Source organism: Drosophila innubila, assembly GCF_004354385.1.
Source record: "Drosophila innubila isolate TH190305 chromosome 3R unlocalized genomic scaffold, UK_Dinn_1.0 2_E_3R, whole genome shotgun sequence".
NCBI lineage: Eukaryota > Metazoa > Arthropoda > Insecta > Diptera > Drosophilidae > Drosophila > Drosophila innubila.
In genome coordinates this window covers 10,512,629-10,533,315 of record NW_022995380.1, presented here as the reverse complement: position 1 = coordinate 10,533,315, position 20,687 = coordinate 10,512,629, and the positions used below count along the sequence as shown (strand labels likewise).

The 20,687-nt window shown below is 37.4% G+C and overlaps 1 protein-coding gene across 1 annotated transcript; it reads left to right on the top strand.

Annotated features, from left to right (window-relative positions):
* The first annotated feature begins 4,230 nt into the window (after positions 1-4,230).
* On the top strand, positions 4,231-13,435 carry LOC117792669 (vesicular acetylcholine transporter). Its single transcript, XM_034632886.1, has 2 exons — positions 4,231-4,664; positions 11,239-13,435. The coding sequence occupies exon 2, from the start codon at positions 11,673-11,675 to the stop codon at positions 13,380-13,382; it is 1,710 nt and encodes a 569-aa protein (XP_034488777.1). The 5' UTR covers positions 4,231-4,664; positions 11,239-11,672; the 3' UTR covers positions 13,383-13,435.
* Positions 13,436-20,687: the final 7,252 nt, after the last annotated feature.

Here is a 20,687-nt window from a genome sequence, read left to right as displayed (position 1 = left end):
TTAATCATGTCTTGAAATATTTTATTACTTGATATCTGGCGAAACATTTCCACGAAATCAACGTGAAATGCATTGAAAATCAACTGCGTCACAGTAAGGGAGCTCTCCTGGTCGTCTACTTTTTGCTGGTGCTTCGTGGGGCGTCTCAACCCGGCATGGAACCGAGACAAAATCATGACAACGACTCACGACACGACGATGGCAAAGGATGTCTATCTGACTGTCAATATCAACAGACAGGCGACAGGATCAACAACAGCATCAACATGAAGCCATCAAGGCAGGCAGACAACCAGTTTTTATGCCAACAACAGTGCAAATATTTTATGGAATTTATAACTTAAACCACCTTTTACACAAGGGCTATGATTCAGTTTCAGTTTCATTCTGTCAAAAACTCTGCGGTGAAGGAATCCAATTTAATCAACAACTTAAGTGAGTGGGTTTTGGAAGTAGTTATTAAGCCAAGTGAATATCATAGGTGGATACTCATTAGAAACTACACATATAAATATCAGAGTGTATAAAAATCGATAGATTGTAGGCATAAAGAGGAGGCGAAGGCGTTTTTTACCTTGGCCACATCAACTCATTCCCAAGGCTCAAGGCACAGTGGGATATTTTACAAGTGTTGCTTTTGTTGTTGTTACTGACGTTGCTGTCGTTGTTGTTGTTACTGGTGGTGGTTGTGGCTGTGGTGTTTACTGGGGTTGGTGGTGGTGTCTGCTTTACGGTTCGCTTACCATCGAGCAGATGCCCAGAACCCGTCATCTAATTACGAAAGGGCATACTTCGCCTTTATCCATTGTATATCCTAACCAAAAGCTTAAGCAATTTGGCATGCGACTTGTAATTAATCGGGATATATAAATCTATTGATCATAGATATTATTTATATTCTAAAAACATAAAATTATCCCATGATTATCCTAAAAATATTTGTAAATTAATGAAAGTAAACTACCCAACTTATATATAAATATTATATTAATTATTGAATTTAGTTCTACAGTTACTCTTTCCTAAAAAAGAGCATTCGCTCTTCGACTACGCTCTTATTGCGGTTTATTGTTGTTGTTGTCGTTGTGGCTGCCAACTGCCAGAAATAAATTATAATTGAAAATAAACATAAGTGCATGTAAATTACAATGATATTCTAGTGAATTTGTTATATGATGGTTCAGTTTCTCGGTATAAAAATGGTCTTTGACAAGTTCCTGACAGTTTTATTGTTTAGATGCTTGTTGAGTTTTTAATGCGTTCAGTGTAAAGTTTTCGAGAATTTCTTGAAATAACCATCCGATGTCAACCCATGTCCACTGGGTTAATTAATGCCTGGCATCCTCTTTGAGGGATAAAATACAATAAGCTGTGAATTAAAAATGAATTAAATTCAAGTGCTTGGCAAATTAATTTGTGCAAAAAATATTTGCTGACGTGTCGCAGAAATTGCGTTACTGAAATTCCGTTGGTTGGCTATATATATGCAGGTACCTAGGAGTATATATGTATATATTTAGCTATTTATTTGAAAATGGAGCTTTGTTTGGTCTATTGTGGGCGCCTAACGAGCTGCCCGCTTATATTTCTTTCTGTTGCGTGTCTTTTGTACATTTCTCTGTGGTTGCCTTTGGCTTTGCTGTTGGCTCTGTTGTTTTGGCAATGCTTTGAGCCGCCCACGCGTCTTGGCCACGGGCAAAATAACCTTGTTTCCAACCACTTTCCGACACAACCAAAAGTACGTTACTGCGACAGCTCGTCTCTATGCGTCTGTACTACATAATTTTCCCTTTGCGATTACGAGTATATGTATACGGTTATGTATTAAGTTGGCCTATGTGCTTCATATTTAAGTCGTGGCTCAAACAACGACACACGCGACACACACAAAAACGCACACCCGCTGCGGCACACCTTGATTTACCTTGCGGCAAACTTTGAGCCAACCCAACTCAACCCAGGCCAGGTCAGAAGTGGCAGGAGACTTGTCCTCCTTTTGGCAGTGCTGCTGCCCTTATCGATCGTCTGTGGGACGCACTGCATAACAAGACTTTCTTTATTTTTTCTCTTTTTCTTTTATTATTCACACTAGAAAATGCAGCAGGGAAATAGTTTTAGTATGATTTTGCACACGTAATTGCTTTTACGTGGCCAAAATTTTAAAGTTTGCGCTATGATTGCTGTCTTGATTGTTGTTATTATAATGTCATTGCACTTTTTGCATGTGCAAGCTTACAAAAGTCTGTCACGAACTCTGAACTGTCGTTATTGTCACAACCTGTGAAGTGGGTATACTTCAAATTGTATTTGTTTGTTACACAAAAATGCATAACTTATCAGATAGAATTCAAACAGTAGACTAGTACGAACTCATACTCTATCTTGGGCTTATGGTGAACTTTTACCCTTGGTATGACTTTTGTGAAAATCGTCGGAAATGTACTTCTAATAGCTTTATTAATATATTAACAGACATTTGAATAGTACGAAAATAATGTACGTCTTCAGGGATGTTCCAACATTTAAAGCAACCAAGAATTAACCAAAAATGTTTGATTTTTTGTTAGCTTTCAGGCTGGTTTGCATTTATGGCATGCCCTTAATAGGTTACTATTGAATACTTATTGAATTATATTCAGCTATGAAGCTTAAGAGAAAAAAAAGAATATTTTTACAAATCTGGAATTAAATTCTCATTAATTTTGTACAATATCAACATTTGTTGTAGGTTGTCAAATTAATATATTCAATTCGGAATATTAAAGTTTTTAATTCTTAGTCGAACTGACAAAAAAATCGGACATATTTTCTAGTTTATATAAGTAACATAAATGAATTGAAGCACTTTTCAAACTGAAACTCAGTAGATATTATTATTATTTATTTAAGTATTAAAATCCATTGAAATATATTATTATTATTTATAATTTAACAGCGTCCCCCCTTGCCTTATTTAATTTAAATAACTATCCCATTTTTTCCAAAGCTAAACCTTGACAGGGTTCCAGTTGGCTCAATTTAGGCACAGACACTGCTGTGGATAAATCAGAGCACAATGACTTTAATAAGCCGCAAAAATGTCGTGGCATTTAAACTTGAGAGCATAAGTTAAGTCTTGATAAATTGCAAAAAGTGACTAGCAAAGTGATAAATGACAATGAAATTGCCAAATTTGTGACACTCACAGTTTTGGCAAAAAAGGAAGAAAAAAATTCGACAATGAAAAAATCAAACTAGCCCAGCGTTGGGGTAGAAACCAACGGCAACTGATGAGGATTCAGTTGTGATTGGAATCTGGGCTGCAACTGCAATGCGTTCGAGATTTCGGGAGGCATCAGATATTAATCAGAATCATTTGTACTCGAACAATGACGACACACAGATTACGGTTCATTGTTGTCCTGTGTTTGCTGTTTCTTTGTGTGTGTGTGCAATTGTGGAAATTAAAAGAAAATTGTCATGTGCTCTGGTCCAATTACACCAATATGCAAATTGATAAAGCTCAAACCGTCTGACAATAGGGCACTGTTTTGCCGAATGCCTTACATAAGACCCCAAAAAAGTATGCTACAAAGCCACAAATGGCACAAGCCACACAGACAAAAAAAAAAAATAGTAAATAAAATGTGCAAAAACTAAGACGTATTTGTAAGTAAAAGCCTAGACAGGTAAAAATTGATTTTTTTTTTTTTTCTTTTTGCGTGGGTAAAAACAAAAGGCAAAGACAAAGCTGAAAGACGGCAGCGCGAATAGAATTTTATTCAAATGTGCTCAACTAGGCGAGAGTAATGTGCATGGGAAAAAGAACAGGCAGGCGGACGGTCGGACGGACGGACGGATGGGCGAGAAGGTGGGCGGACAGGCAGCAAGCCAATTGGTTGGCTGCCACATGATGGCGCATGCGTCATATCCTGCGCCGTGGAAAGCTTACTTCTTGGCGCTGTGAGCCAGAGACAGAGACTAGAGACCAGAGACCAGAGACAAGAGACCGTGCAGCTGGAATTCCAGGCTGAATACCGAAAAATAACGATATAGAAGCAGCGACGTGAAAGCAGCGCCAGACAGAAGTTACCTTTGCTCCTGCCCGGACGACACAACGCACGCTGATATTTGCTGTCGTTGTCGTTGTCTGGCCTCGGCCTCCCACACACAAGTTGAAAATTCATTAAAAATTTCTGGAATAAGAACTTATTTTTGTGCAAAAAAAAATATAAAAAAAATAATACAAAATTGAATTTATTGCAATTTTCTCAACGCAAACGGGCAAATCGGGCGTAAGCGGGTGCAGAGTGTTCGGTTGTCAGCGGTGTCAGCGGTTCGGTTTTCTCGGCTTAAAATTTTCGCGTGTTTTACATAACCCAAAAGCGAACGGTGTGCAAAGAAATTGAGGAATTCTTTTGATTCCTGGCGCGCACTTCGACCTGTCCAGCTCCTGTCATCTTAATTGCTGCATTCACCCATAACGAACGTGGCGTCCAACGAAGGCAACAGCAGCGCCGCGGGCAGTGGCAGTGGCAGTGGCAGTGGCGCGGAGTCGGCCGCCCTGTTCTCCAAATTGCGTAGCTTCTCCATTGGCAGTGGACCCAACTCGCCGCAGCGTGTTGTCTCCAATTTGCGCGGGTTTCTCACCCACCGCCTCAGCAATATTACACCGAGCGATACAGGTTCGAAACATTATTTATTTTCATATATCTATATCCATATACGTGTCTTTGAGATAGTGTATTCTAAATTCTATTTTCGAAACTGGCCAGCAATTTATTTCGAGTACTTACATAACCTGAGCTCTGAATATGAATATATAATTAAAATTAAACAACTTCTCGCATACAAACACAAACACTACAAAAGCTGCAAGTGTTTCGTTCTTCCTGTTCACCTCCTCTTCATCAACGTTGTCCTTTGGCCAACACACACACACACACACACACACACACTCACACTGGCTTATACAGTTGCTACGTCTCTCAAGGTATGGCTATATTTATTTTACGGCCCGAATGAATGTTCGTTATGACTCGTCTCTCGGTGAAACGAAATGGAATGGAACAGTTACAGTTAGTCTCCTAATGTGTCAGTGGCGACAGCGGCAGCGCTTCCTGTTCTTATGCAATACACAGCTTAACCAAGAATGAATAGAATTAGTATCAATAAAGTAGTTTTTTAACAAAATATTATTAAAACAGTTTTTTCGATTAAGTTGTTTTGATGTATCGTTCTACTTATAATAATAAGTCTTGAATTATCAGATACAAAATACGATTAGCGATTGATTATTATAAATATAGTTATTAACAATTTTCTTCTGCGTAATTAACTGATTATGATACGAAATGTCAAAAAACAAACCGATAGCTTAAACTGTGGGAAAAATTCACATTTAAAAGTATGGTAAAGATATAATAATGAAAAATCTACACAAAATCTATACTAAATAAGTAAGAATATTGGAATTTTGAATACGATTTATATGAATTTTAAATTTAAAAAAATGGTTAAATATTTTATAAAGCCGATTTATACTATGAATCACAAGCAAAGTATATTAGAGACAGTCTAAAGAGAATGTTTGTTAACTAATAGAGTTTGTGTGGTTTTTCATTAAATCATAAAATAGCGCTAATTTTGTTGACTGGCCAAAATGTTAATTACTGCGAGTTGAACTTGATAATAATGAACTAGTTACCTGACAGTGGAATTTTTACTGGTGCTGGTGCTGTGAAAAGCCTGCTGTGACTGCTTTTGGGTGTTGTGGATGCTATGGATGCTGTGGCTGCTGCATAATGAAGGCAATAAATATAAATTTCCCACACAAACACGAAAGACAACACACAAATATAAACAAGACAACGGCTGCCTCGTCATTAGATTGTTTGCCTTGTTTGCCCTTGTAGACGCGTTTGTAACGCTGATGTGTTCATAGCGGTTTCATGTCAAAACAAAAAGGGCGCACCGTCATTCGCCTGACAAAGGGTGGCTAGATGTCGACCCCACAGTCAGGGAATGGCAATGGCAATTGCAAAGACAAAGGCTGCCTTGTGGCCTCCTGCCTGCTGTTTGGCTCGAGGCAGCCAGGAAGGTAGCCTGTAATAAGCCAAACGAGAAACAAGTAACGCATTTGTCTTGATGCTGTCTGATAAAACGCCAACCCCAGACCAGACCAGACCCACAGACCGCAGAGAAACCAGCACCAGCTCGAGGGTTGCTCCCTGTCACATTGAGCCATCAGCAGCAGCAGCAGCAGCAGGAGCAGGAGGAGAAGGGGCAGCAATGTCTGCGTCGGGCAGCAGCATCGATGTCGACATCAAAAGTCGTAAAACGGTCGCTGATGGTGTTGTTGATTGGAGGGCATTTGTAGCGCTACAAATGTTAACATTTTCGGGCTTAAAACTGGTGCTGTGATAAGACGCAACTGGCTCGAAACGTTGCCATTAATCAGAATCCAACTAAATTAACTGCTGCATACGTAATAATAGTTCTGCTCCAAAGGTAATTTATGTAACAATATTGAAGGAAAAAAGCAATAAATGTTACAAGTCCAAGTTATTTATGAGCAAATCAATTTGTAGAGCTGACCAGAGGTGTGCTTAGGGAGAAATTACAAAAATCTAGTGTGAAAGAAGAGAGAACTCGACTGTGGGAGACCCTGTACTTAGGTTATAAAAATCATAGTCTTTAAAGTGTTCTTGTAATTATATTAATTCGATTGACAAAATTCTGTAGCAAACTTATTCTTAGCTAAGGATATAAAGGAAACTACATACCAAGTTTGGTATCACGAATAAATGTATATATACATATATATGTATATATTTATTTTTGGTAAACTTAATAGACCCCTTGCCATTTTTAGGTACTGGGTCTAAAACTGCTTACGACTTTATACGCCCCCAATAGGAGTCTGGCCACGCCCAGTTAATGTTTTGATTTATCGGCAATGTTGCTATGCGTGGGAGGACACGCATACGCCCCGTGGTACCAACAAACACAACCAAATTGCCACAACTTCGCATTATGTATGTATTTGCTTTTATTTTTACGATTTTGCCAGCGTGTCAAAGCTGCACTAGTTCAACATGGCCCAAGGCTCTTGGCCCGTTCCTGAGTCCCAGCTTGTGGCTGAGCTAGGCTGCCTTAGAGCTAAATGGCCGCGAATCCTTTGGGAATCGCTAAAAGCCATTTTAAGCTTGTACAGAAACAATGACAACAACGGGAAGATAAAAGCTTCTATCTCCTCGTCGCCGACACGTTTTGTGATGTAAGATGATGCTTTTGGGATTTTGATAATTCAACTGCCCGATGGCAGTCAGTTATTCTTTTAGGCTCGTTTGAAACTTTTGCAATTAAAAAACGTGGCTGTTGCTTTCAACTGACCGCGACCGAACCAATTAAGTTAACCCAATTGTAGCCAACACGGTGAAATCGATAGGGCCAACAGCTAAAGAAAGCCTAAAGCAAAGACAATTAAACTTGAAATAGACGACAGTTAATTAACAAGAAGAAACACAAGTAGAAACAGAGGAAGAAGAAGCATCACTTGACTGACAAAAGAGGGTTAAGGCTAAAGCGCAAAGGGCGTTCGCTAATCGATCAAGTGGTTGTTGTATTTGTTATGGCTATTGGCCACGCTTAGCTACGTTGGCCATAAACTCACCACAGTTCATTAGATGAGCACAAATTGCACATGCTCACATATCGTTTATCAATAAGTTTGCCCAAAAGAAGGCAATACTTTTATAGCCTAAAAGAACAGTGAGTGTCATTAATATGCATACGCTTCAGCACACACACACACACATATACAGTACGATAATTGTTACAGTGAGTCGAAACGGTGTTTTACAACCCTTCGCCCGCCACTTGAGCAAAGCAGCTTACAACACTTCAACAAACGAAGCGAGGGTGCGCTAGTGTGTGTGTGTGTGTGTGTGTGTGCCACACTTGTAAGGATTTGCGTTGCCTTTTGTGTCGACATCGAGAAACGCGGCTTATCATAAACATTATGATTGGATTGGCATTCGATACCCTCCACAAAATATTTCCTGTCATATTTAAATTTAATTGATTTATTAACAGTTAGTCGATTAATTTTTCTTCTCATTTAAAACCAAAAAACAAGTTTTAAAAATAACTACAAAAGTTAAAAAAGCCAAGTTTATTTTGTATTTGGTCAATATAATTACTTTACTAACTGTACAACAAGCAAATGTATGTATATTTGTATATAAAAACAGTCGTGACTGCCATGTCATTTATATTGTTGCAATATTTATTAGTTGCCCGACAAAGATATGGAATTATATTTTACGCTGATTACCTTTTCGAACAGACACACCCAGCTACAGTCGCTGTAAAAAGTACTGCGCCACAGGCAGCTGCAAAATAAATGTAATTTCATTTTGCGTTCTTGACTGCCTGTCTCTACCTATCTTTTTATACTTTTATTTAATCCTAACAGCTTTGCTGCAAATGGCCAACTGCTGCGAAGTTCCCAAGGCAACAAAATAAAAAAAAAAAATGTAAAGCGGCAAAAGTCGCAGATCATTCTCGGTTGTGTTTCAAGGTGAAGTACTTTGAAGAGGGGTGTCGAATTGATAGTCCCCAAGAATCAAGTGCTGCCTTATGAAAACTTAAAGCTGCCTTTGTTCATAACTTATGCAGAGATGGCTAAGGGCGTGGGGCGTGGGGCGGGGGGCGGAGGAAGGCCAGTTTCCATCCTCAGCTGTTTCATTTGCCAGGCAGCTCAAGTTGCAGGCGAAAAGTTCATTTGGCGACTGTGCGAAAAGTGCACTTTGAGTGTTATAGAGTCTGTCTGCGAATAGATTCAATTTCAACTCATATGCCAAAACAATATCCAACTAAAGGGAGTGCAAGGGTGTGCCAACTTGCTTTATGTTAAGAATACCTATTTGAAATGCAACATAAAACATATTTACTGTGAAAGTTTTCCTAACGCTCGACTTGCTAATTGCTTTGGGGGAAATATGAAAAGGAAACCCAAATAAAGCGCCACAGGGATAATGAATACGAAGAATGAACCGTAGCATAAAAGACCCTTGAGTTGGGGCTAAATTTAATGTTTGGATGAACGCAGTCCGAAATGTTTTATGTGCTGGGAAACTCGTCAGCTGTCTACAGTTTTCCCTGTCATTGCGGAAGCGGAAAAATCAATAAAATTATAAAGGCGTAAATATAAATTGGCGCTGTTTCAGATGATGTATGTGAATTTTATGCTTATTTGAAAATGTGTGTGCTTTAATTTTTTCAGCTGGTTTTGGACCTCTCTCATTATTATAACAAACACGATGTTGGCACACGTTTCTGCACTTGACTCGAGTCGCTGCGAGCAACCCCTGGTTTTGATAAAAGAAACCTTCTCATATATATTTTTATATATACATATATAGGTTGGTATATATACTAAACAACCTAACAACCCCAGGGTCAAGTACAGCGACCCACCTGAGCGCTCTTGTTGTGATTGTAGTTATGGGCCTGAAGCATAAAAAACCAAAATTAAAGTCGTTGAATGAAAAAATAACATTGAAACTCGTCGTACACACATACGAAGCATACGATAATTGACTCATGTGGCAGGATACATGAATAAGGGAGGACACGATCTGCCTTGCTGAGCTTCCTCCAGGCACAGACAGAGGAAAGTTTGGGGAATACAACACACACACACACACAAACACACTCAAACACTCGCACACAAACGTGGTCATGAAAATTTAATGATAAAACGAAATGTTTTTCTAACGTCTCGTATATACCAAAGACCCACGCGAGGAGGGAAAATTGGATGAAGAGGGGGGGGAAGGAGGAGGGGCAAGCAGGGGGTGTGTGTATTCATACCCTGCACACGTAATATTTAATGTTGTGTCTATTTGGGGGTGGCAGACAGAACGTTACAAGGTAGATAAATGTTGAAATTAGATCAGCATAGATAGCATTCGAGAGAGAAGAGAAGACCCCAAAGATAAAAGTCGAAAAAGTGTAAAATGTGTGTACGAAATGTAGTTGGATTAAGGTAAGTTCAAAGGCAACGTTCTGTTAACAAATTAAGCTACAATTATTCGAATTTAATTTTTATATAATATGTTTAGACCCAGAACTTAAAATGTATAATGTATATAGTGCGGCCAAAGGATGAAGAAGACGACACTGACGCTTACAAAGCTTGTATATTGCTGGTTAGTTTATTACAAAATATGTGCAGGGTCTTTAACAGTCGGGTTGTCTTGACTAAGCTACTTTTTCTATATTATAAGGTGTGTGGTCCCGTTGTTAGAGTCGCCGACCTATCACATAACTAGAACTACAGTTTGAAAAATAACTGGGTTCGAACCCTGCCATGTTAAAAAATCTGTAACCTACCTGTTCTGTTAATTCTTGAAATTGCACTGAAAAGGCTTTGAGTAGCATGTGCTCATAATATTAATAAAACGTACCAACAAAACAAAAAATTTAAAAAAAAAGTATAAGGTAGAAATTCATGCTGCTCTTTGGGTTAAAGTTGAGCTGGTCGAGAGGGTTGCTCTTTGTAGAGCTGAAAAAGAATAGAACTTATGTTGGTTGCGTGTTATTCAAGAGGTGCTTGTTTCTATTGTATTGGAAATCCAATGATTATAATTACAGGCAGGCGCAATATTCGAGTACGGCCACGCGACTTTGAGAGCGCAATTATTCTAATCTTTTGTCTACAAAAATCTATAAATAATTTATATACAATTACATACAAGTGTCTCAATGTTGAGGACAAAAGCAATTAAAATCATTGCCTTTTGTATTATTATTGTTCCGTAATGTTAAGATGAATATTTAATGCTTTAATTATAGAATATTTTTGGTATTTGTTTTATGATTGAAATGTGTGTTAATTGTGCAAACGCTCTTATTAACTAATCTAATATGTATATTACCTATGTGAATACATATGTCTAGTCTCGGGATTTGTACGAGAGAAAGCTGTGAATTAATCTTAACAATACACTTTTTGTTCACCAGCAGGCAACCTTTTGCAACACAGAAACAACATTTCAATCATAAAATCAAATCAAATCGAATCAAACAAAAATATACTATAAATGAAAAATCAAATCGTACAATTATCCTATTATCAAATGATAGGCGTCTATGCCGCGAATGAGAGAGAAATGAGCTTAAGAAAAACCATAAAAAAATAAATAAATCAAGAAAAAAAACTAACGAAATCTTGTTTCTGTGTCGTTAAAGGTTGTTCACTGGCATGCCAACAACTTGTACACCAACAACAACAACAACTACAACTACAACAACACGAAATCATGTAAAACACAGATGCAACTGCAACAAACAATACAGTTAACCTGAGACCAGAGAACAGAGAACAGAAACCACCTCAAAAGCAAACAAATTGCATCTGCACTCGAGGTATTAGTGAGAGTAATTAACGCGCAAGCGGAAACGGAAGCGGCCATATTGAAAGAAAACGTTGCACAATTTCCGGCCGTGGTCATGAAGTTGAAAAACGCCAAAAACAGGACACAAAAACAATAAACCACAAAAAGGGGCAACATCAAGTATAGAACACCGAACCAAAAGTGAAAAAGGAAGTGCGAGCAAAAGTCGCAAACAAAAGAAGAAGAAGAAGAAGAAGTAGTCAAAAGAGCTAAAGATACATAACCAAAATGGCCTCATTCCAAATACCATTGATTAACCTGGAGCTGCGCGAGGTGAAGGAGATTGTGTGGGAGAAGGTGCAGGAGCCGGTGAATCAGCGACGCCTCATCCTGGTCATTGTGTCCATAGCCCTGTTGCTGGACAACATGTTGTATATGGTCATTGTGCCCATTATACCCGATTATCTGCGCGAGATTGGCAGCTTCGATGATGGACCAACGCCTCCGCCATTACGCGACAATGTCACGGGTCGCATAATTCCCGTGCATCATGATCATCATGGTCAGGACTCGGCAACGGGCATACTCTTTGCCTCCAAGGCCATAGTTCAACTGATGGTCAATCCCTTTTCGGGTGGTCTCATCGACAAGATTGGCTACGACATACCCATGATGATTGGCCTGACCATCATGTTCTTCTCCACGGCCGTCTTTGCCTGCGGCAGCAGCTACAGTGTCCTCTTCTTTGCCCGGTCGCTGCAGGGCGCCGGCTCTGCCTTTGCGGATACCTCGGGTCTGGCCATGATTGCGGATCGTTTTACGGAGGAGAATGAGCGCTCACAGGCGCTAGGAATTGCACTGGCCTTCATTAGCTTTGGCTGCCTGGTGGCGCCACCTTTCGGCGGCGCACTGTATCAGTTTGCCGGCAAGGAGGTGCCGTTCCTTATACTAGCGCTGGTCTGTCTGTTGGATGGTCTGATGTTGTTGCTGGTCATGAAGCCTGTCAAGGAGCAGCTCAAGCAGAGCAAAGAGGTTCAGAATCAAATCATTCCCATTTGGAAACTCCTCATTGATCCCTATATCGCCGTGTGTGCTGGAGCATTGACCATGTCCAATGTGGCGCTCGCTTTCCTGGAGCCCACCATATCACTGTGGATGGAGGATAATATGACAACGGAAAACTGGAAGATTGGCATGGTCTGGCTGCCGGCATTCTTTCCCCATGTGCTCGGCGTGGTCATCACCGTCAAAATGGCCAGAAAGTATCCACAGCATCAGTGGCTCATGGCAGCCGGAGGCTTGACACTGGAGGGACTCTCCTGTTTCGTTATACCCTTCTGCAGTGGCTACAAGATGCTCATGTTGCCCATCTGCGTCATCTGCTTTGGGATTGCGTTGATCGATACCGCTTTGTTGCCAACTCTGGGCTACCTGGTGGATGTGCGCTATGTTTCCGTGTATGGCAGCATCTATGCCATTGCCGACATCTCATATTCGATTGCCTATGCAGTGGGTCCGATTATTGCCGGTGGCATCGTGGAGGCGATTGGATTTACGTCTCTCAACTTTCTCATTGCCTTCTCCAATCTCGCCTATGTGCCTGTTCTGCGCAAGTTGCGCAACATCTATGACTTCAAGCCGTTCGAGAATGAGGCCAATATCTTGATGCAGGATCCGCCGAACAAGGAGTACCAAACGTATGTTATGCACGATCAAAAGCCGGTCGATGGCGATCTGAAGAATCATCTGGAGTATGGCCAGCAATATCAGTCGGAGCAGGAGACCAATTTGGATGAGTATCAGTCACAGCAAGGATATCAACAGGCTGCTACTGCCGGTGGCTATCAACAGGATCAGAGCTATCAGCCAGGATATCAGGAGCAGGGTGGCAGCTATACCCAACCACGTGTGGCGAATCCTTTCCAGCAACAGCAGCAACAGCAGCAACCAAGCAGAGCTCCTGCTCCACCAGCGAATCCATTTAGACAAGGATTTTAAACTGTTGTCTTATACAAAACTAACATTTATTTACATTTATATGATTTATTTGTGCATCTTCGAGTCGATTGTTTGTATATTTCGTTAGAATTCTGTTAAGCTCGTAAACTTATCGTAATTCTTATATCGTTTGCACATTAGATATTACCTATTTATAGTAAGTGGTACGTACACTATAAAAAAGCATAATCTTAGCATGCAAATTAGTTAAAGCAGCTGCTAGTTAATGCCATGCACTCGTTTTGTATCATACACAAAAAAGCGCAGTTTGAGCTTCAGATTAAATGTTATATGTATATGTTACATACATATATAAAAGAAAAAAGCAAAACGCACGCATACATATTCATAGGCATATGCATATGCATATACATATACTTATGCAATACATACATATATAGAGCGCGATATTGACCGATTTGTAATGTCGGCCTGGACGCCTATGCCCTATACTCAGTACTCCAGCAGCCGTATTCGTGTCTACTATCAGTTGAAGCTAGAGAAACCAAAGCATAGTCATAATAATAATATCTAATAATGGATATATCAGATTTATATATATATTACTATACATATATACATACCTATACAATTTAGCTGTAAGTGGTGCTGCTGAACTTGCACCACCGAGCCACAAGTGCCGTCGTTTTACTCAGACAATGGCATTCATATCGCAGACATATCACAATTTGCACAAACTCGGAAAAGTACCCCCCCAATGGAGTGGAAAATACTCCCCCTTTCGGGTGTCATTGTGACGGACTTGTGTGCCATCGAGTGGCGCTTGGACAGCTGCACTATATAATTTGTGGTTTTATGTAATTTTTCGTTGATATATTTGAACATAAGACACAACCAAGGTAACGATACATATCAGAGTCTCAATGGCTCGCCTGTTTAAATTACCAAAAGTGATATTAACTATTGCTATTAGTATATAGTACATACTTATATATATATCAATATATATATATATATATATAAATATATCGCATCATATCGATAAATTATTTTTAGGCCCTAATATATAACATATATGAATACATACATATATATACAAACTAATGTAATGAAAATATTAGATGTTTCAAATTTACCTACCAATCAATTATTATTTGCTTGTCGACTCTATGTGCAAATTGCTAAGAATCCCAATCCCAATCCCGATCTGGGTCTGGAGGCGGGAAACAGCCGCCATAGTAGCTCAACGATAGCATAGCATTGAATGTGTGTACCTTTATGTGTATGTATGTAGTATAACTAAGTAACTCTAATTATACTAAAATATATATATCACCTTACACATGCATCCGAGTCTATTATCAAATATGATGATGATGTGTTTCAACACATATTGATTGCACCACTTATTGAAGGCAGTTTACAGCCCCTATATCATACACCTATGTACATCTATTGTTAGGTAAACTAAATTTTTTCTATACATATGTTACTTATATAAACAATTTGCTATAGCTATATTTGTGTGTATTTATCAACATGCATATACATATAGTTATACAAAATTATAATGTATAAATTTGGAGAATTATCTTATAAACAAAACTTGAACATTCTATATCCGTAAACATATCAGTGACACGGCCATTTTTAACTTATATATACAAAAAGCAAAGTTATCTAATCTAGAAATACTTAAAATGTATATGTAGAGTTTATTCAAATAAAAACGAATTTTATAAATGGATTTGTTTAAGATATATTTATTTTCCATCAAGTATGGTAAATGCACTGAATTTCAAAGCAATTTGTTTAGTATGGATTTAAAGAGGAAATGAAGAACCTCTCACATTTATATTTCAATGCACTGAATCATTTAATTTATACATCATATACCATATATGTTTGTTTTATGTGTTCCTTTTTCTAAACATACCTACATGCATATATTATAATACTTACTTTTAATAGTAATACATATTAACAAGCTTTAGTAATATGTAACAACATAATGAATAAAACTCATGAAAAAATCTCCCATCAAATGTATCAATTAAAGCAACGTGCGATCGTGTACGAACAGAATCTTAATGCAAAACTATATATAGAAAACAAATTTACATACAAAACAAAACAATTAAAAATAGTTTATAAATCTGAGAGCAAACAGATAACAATATGATCAAAGACATGAGATCATTCAGAGTTCTCGTTGAAACATAGGAAAACAGTATCTTAAAGATAAAGTTGGTATATGTTTTAAATGGACGAAGCGAAAAATATATTTAAAGTATCAATATTATAATTAAAAACACGCATATGTATATTTAATGGGCATTTCTAAAAGCAATATACAATATAGTTCATCAACTTAACTATTTGCAGAACTCAAATGTATTTGCACAGCATTAATTAAACCTTCTGTAAATGGTCTATTATTTAACGTTTTCGATTTCTCAACAAATCCCAAAAGCGAAGAGACTTTTAAACAGAAGAGAAATATACATATGTATGTTATTTGAAGAATCTTCCAAAACGGTTTAAAATTAATTATACTTACATTGTAAATCTTAAATTGAAGATTGCGACTGGAGGAAGCATGCGAATACTTTTAAATACTTAAACGAATTCTTGTGGATTCACAAATTGTTCAAAAAGTACTCGTAAATTGCTTACAGAACTTGCAAACAGTGCCGGCTATGTGTAATATCGTACGAAATTTTATAAGAAAAAGAAAATAATTTATATTTATATAACTAAATATGTATTTATAAATGAAAATCACAAAATAAAATGTAACATAAATATAACTGCATAATAAAAAGAAAAATAAATATTAAAAAAATAATAAATATATGAAAATTAAAGTAAAATTAAACATATGTATTTAAAGTGTTAAATGTTCAATAGAATATTATAATTAATTAAACAAACTGTGCGCATTGCAAGCTATTCTTATTATTTCGTGAGAGTAAAAATAAATAAATTAAAAATATATTATATACAAAAATTAAATAAATAAAAATTATAATGAAATGCGATTAAAGTTCATTAGGTGTGAAACGTAAATATGATTTTAAAAATTTCAAAGTTAATAAACCTTTAAGCGAAAAAGCCCTAAAAAAAATGCCGCCACAGTTCAGTTTTGTATATTTACACTTAGTTTGAGATGTAAGTTTTGATCAAAGTGTTTCAGATAATGTATTTAAGTATTAGTAAATTAACAACAATTAACTATGTTAAATTTTCGTAATTTGTTTCAGCTAATGTTTTAGTCGTTTGTGTTATAGTACTTGTAATATTATAAAAAAATTAATATTATATTATAGTAATAAATCAATGAATACATCTAGGCATTAAAACAAACAACAAACACTCAAAACTCCAACTAAAACTATACTACCTAACCCAGTTCTGTAACGTTGCTGTTCAATTTCAAAGTCTATCCAACTACTCGAATACTATTACTTTATAACACAAAATCAGATTCTTAATATTCTACTAAAAATTAAAAAATATACGTTTTACTTTCCCCGTTTAAAGAGATTGAAAAGCTATAGCTGAGAAACGACTTGAGATAGCTGGGATCTTTATTCCCAATTCCCAGGTACGAGTATAATAACAGGAAAACAAGAAAGGAAAACTAAAAAAAATAAACAAATTTCAATAATCAAATGTATACAAATCATGAGAGAAAGCCAATCTTCGGTTTCCGAAGCAAACAATATCCTTTCAGTACTACAAACTAGATAGTAAACACAAAGACGAGCATGTACCGTTCTTTTTCCCTCTTTAAAGAATATCAATCTCTGAAAGGATATTGAAATACTACTAAAGTACACATTTGACATTGGCATCAATTTAAAATATAATCAGAAATTGTTTTAAATAAAATAAATATATCATGGCAAATGGTTATGAGTTTTGAATTGAATGAACAGCAAAAAAACCCAATGAATATGTATGGTACACAAAGAAAAAAATAGTACGAGTATGTGAAAAATGGAATGAATAATGCATATTACAGAGCGAAATACACATAAAACAAATAACAAATACTATTGAAATATAATTGTTAACCATGAAAAAAAAAACGGAAACAAGTCTTTCAATGGGACAATGCCATTAATTATATAAATTAGTTAATGAAAAGAGAAAAAGAGAGAGAGAGAGGGAGAGAAAGAGAGATGCAGAGAGTGGGAGATCTGTTGAAATTTTTGTGGAGCTTCAGGTAGAAGGCAGTAAACTTTGCTAATGGTGGTTGGTGGTGGTTCCTATGGTTCCTGTACTCATCAAATTTATCAAGACCAAAGTAAATTGTGTGCGTGCCCTAAGGCCAGAAATTTGGACGTGGAAATGATTTTCTGTTTGCAATTTCCATTAGCAACTTTTGCCCCAGCGTCACGTCAAAACAGGACACGCATCAACCTGAAGCTGAGCCACAGACAGTGGGTGGGAGGAAGAAGGAGGAGGAGGAGGAGTGGTAGTGGCTGGTTCTGGGCACGTTTTAACCACACGCCAAGGTAGTTATAGATACATACCGCAGCTGTATCTGTAAATGTATCTGTATGTATCTACACATTTGCCGCAAACAAATAACGAGTCAATAAGTCTCTGGTCAGGTTAGTATGACCGCAACTATTTGGCCAAATCGTTGCGAACAATACGTAAGCAATTTACGCTTTCCGCTTGTTTCAATTCGAACAATTACGAAAAAATTGCAAATGCCACAGTGCGGCAGTTAATTTGAGTTTGCCAAGTAAGGGCTAAGGACTAAGGGTATTTCCAGTTCCATGGGGGAAGAAAAGGGACTGAATGAGGCCGCAAACAAAAGCGGCAAAAGCGCAGCCAAAGGCCCAAAACTGTATTGAAAGTGGCGTAAAACAGCAGCGCTAAGACCGTAAAGGATTTACGGCTCAATTGTTACGTGTGCGTGCTGCCGCCAACAAGAGGAACAGCATCTGGAGCTGGAGATGGAGATGGAGGTGGAGCAGGCGCACAGACCCAGAGTCACCCTTAGATACGTATAAATGGCAGTGAAGCCCTTTACGAGCAGTGAAAAGCGAACAAAAGCAGGAAATACCCATTCTTTCATTCATTTATTCATTCACTCATTCATTCATTTATTCAACAATGTTATGACCATACAGCTTCTTCTTTCCTGGCACCAGCCCAGACCCTTCCTAAGGTCACAGCTTGTTCAGCTGGTGTTTTATGTAGTCTCAACGTGTCACGGGGCGTTTTCGGATTTGTTTTGCCTTCTTAAATTGTTCTGCTTCATTTGCTACGGTTTCGCTGGGAATGTTGAAAAGATTTGAAAAATAATTATAACACGTTTCAGCACATTTAAATGCCGACGACCAAAACCAAAGAAATATCGAAGAGAAAATTGCTATTAAGCGTGTTTAGAATTTTTAATAAAGTCAACAATTATAACGATTATATAAGTTATGATTTTATTATAATTTTTATAATCCAGTTAAAATAAATATACAAATAGTAAAATATAAAATATAACAAAATATGAACGTTGACTATAAGCTCAATTCTGCAGATTATTTTCCCAAGTCCCCACACCCCATCTGACTGATTTTTCCCCTCTTTCGCCTTTAATGAGCTTGAGTCTTGGGGTTGACAGTCGTTGATTTGGAATGCTGCCAGCAGAAACATTATTTTTCACTGGGATTACATTTTTATCGCCATCTCTGACATGCGGCAGCAGTTTTCTGTCGTCTGAAACCAGTCTCTCTCTCTCTCTCCCTCTCCCTTTCTATAGGGAAGGGGGATAGCAATGAATTCAAGCGTGATTTTCGCAGCTTAATAATGAGCATGTTGGTTTATTGAAGCGTTTTATTGCTGGTTGTTAAACAGTAGGCGTGTGGCCAATAAGCTCCATCTGCAGTTATGGGTGTGAATCGTTGCCTCCATATGAGTGAATCTTCCTCGGCCCTTGCCAAATAATAAATATGATCATAACGAGCTAATGCATCATTCGATTGCCAAAAATGCAAATCGAGTTATGGCAGCACAAAACTTTTGGGCCAAAATACAAAAAGTAATCATGAGTAGACAAAATAACTGACAGCAAGCAACAAATTGAAGCTGACGGCTTCATCAATAACCAAGGGGGGAAATACGACTTCAGACTGTTCGCTTGGGGTCTGCAGCGGAAACGAAAGTCCAATTCCGAGTCGATGTCGATGTCGATGTCTAAGTGGAAGTGGTTGTGGAAGTAGAACTGGAAGTACGCCTTGCTTACTGTAATGGTGCATGAATATCTGATTAGCCGGCTGTCTGTCTAATCAAAAATCACAGCATCAATCAATCAATTGGAAAACAAGTAATTGAATGTGTTGCATACACAATCTGGCCAAAAGGGAGTTCTCTGCTGGCAGCAATTAATATTTTTTAAAGGACAAAGTGTAGACTGACTCCTGCAGCAGTTTCTTCAGAACCCACAACATGTCATTCAGCTTTTGCAGCAGCTTACGTATACGTAATTACATGCTTCAGATGAGCGGTAAACCAAACTCAAGTAATTTCCAGGAATAAACGCCTGCAGTTGATGTTTTATTATTAAATTGTCACCTTGCCAGACTCGTTAATTAAAAGCTGAAAAGAGTCAACATTTTAACATTTATATAAGGTAATCTAATAGAGTATACAGAGACAATCCACCACATCTCCGATAAAATATTTAAATAAATTAAGTTGTTTAGTCTCTTTGGTATTATCCTTTGAAATTGTTACGCTTCGAATATCTATAAACTCTGATGTACAAAAGTTCTTTTATACAGTAAAAACCAAGGCCGCAAACCTCCAAAATTTTGTTAAAGGCTCGGTTCGGCGGTTCGAGCCATAGAGCAAGGTTTGAACCTTGGTTCAATTTCATACAACAAAATATTTTAATTGTTATACATTTTTCTCTACATTTTAAACTTATTAAATTTTTTATTTTCAAGAAATAAAAATTTGATGATATTTAAAATTTATTTGAAGATTAATTTATGACTTATTTTAATCCGAAGTCTCAAATAATTGCGTAATATTGGAAAACCATTAATTTTATGTAATTGTTTTTTTTTCGAACCAAAGCTTTTATTTTAGAAAGCAGTTCGGTTTAGGTTCGGGTTCGCAAAGTAAATAATTTCAAGGGTTCGGTACATGAGGTTTCTACGAGGTTCGGCTCAGAAAACACTTTGAAAATTTTTAATTAAATAAAAAAAAGCACATCTCCGATGACTTTTTTAAATCTTTAATTTTTCGTCACTTTTAAATACACCTAATAACGAAGCTAAGTCGTTTCTAGTGGCATAAAACCAGTTAAAGATGATGTATTACAGG

What these genes read in the sequence shown, in the direction of transcription:
- LOC117792669 (XM_034632886.1), top strand. Translation starts at nt 11,673, where the DNA reads ATGGCCTCATTCCAAATACCATTGATTAACCTGGAGCTGCGCGAGGTG.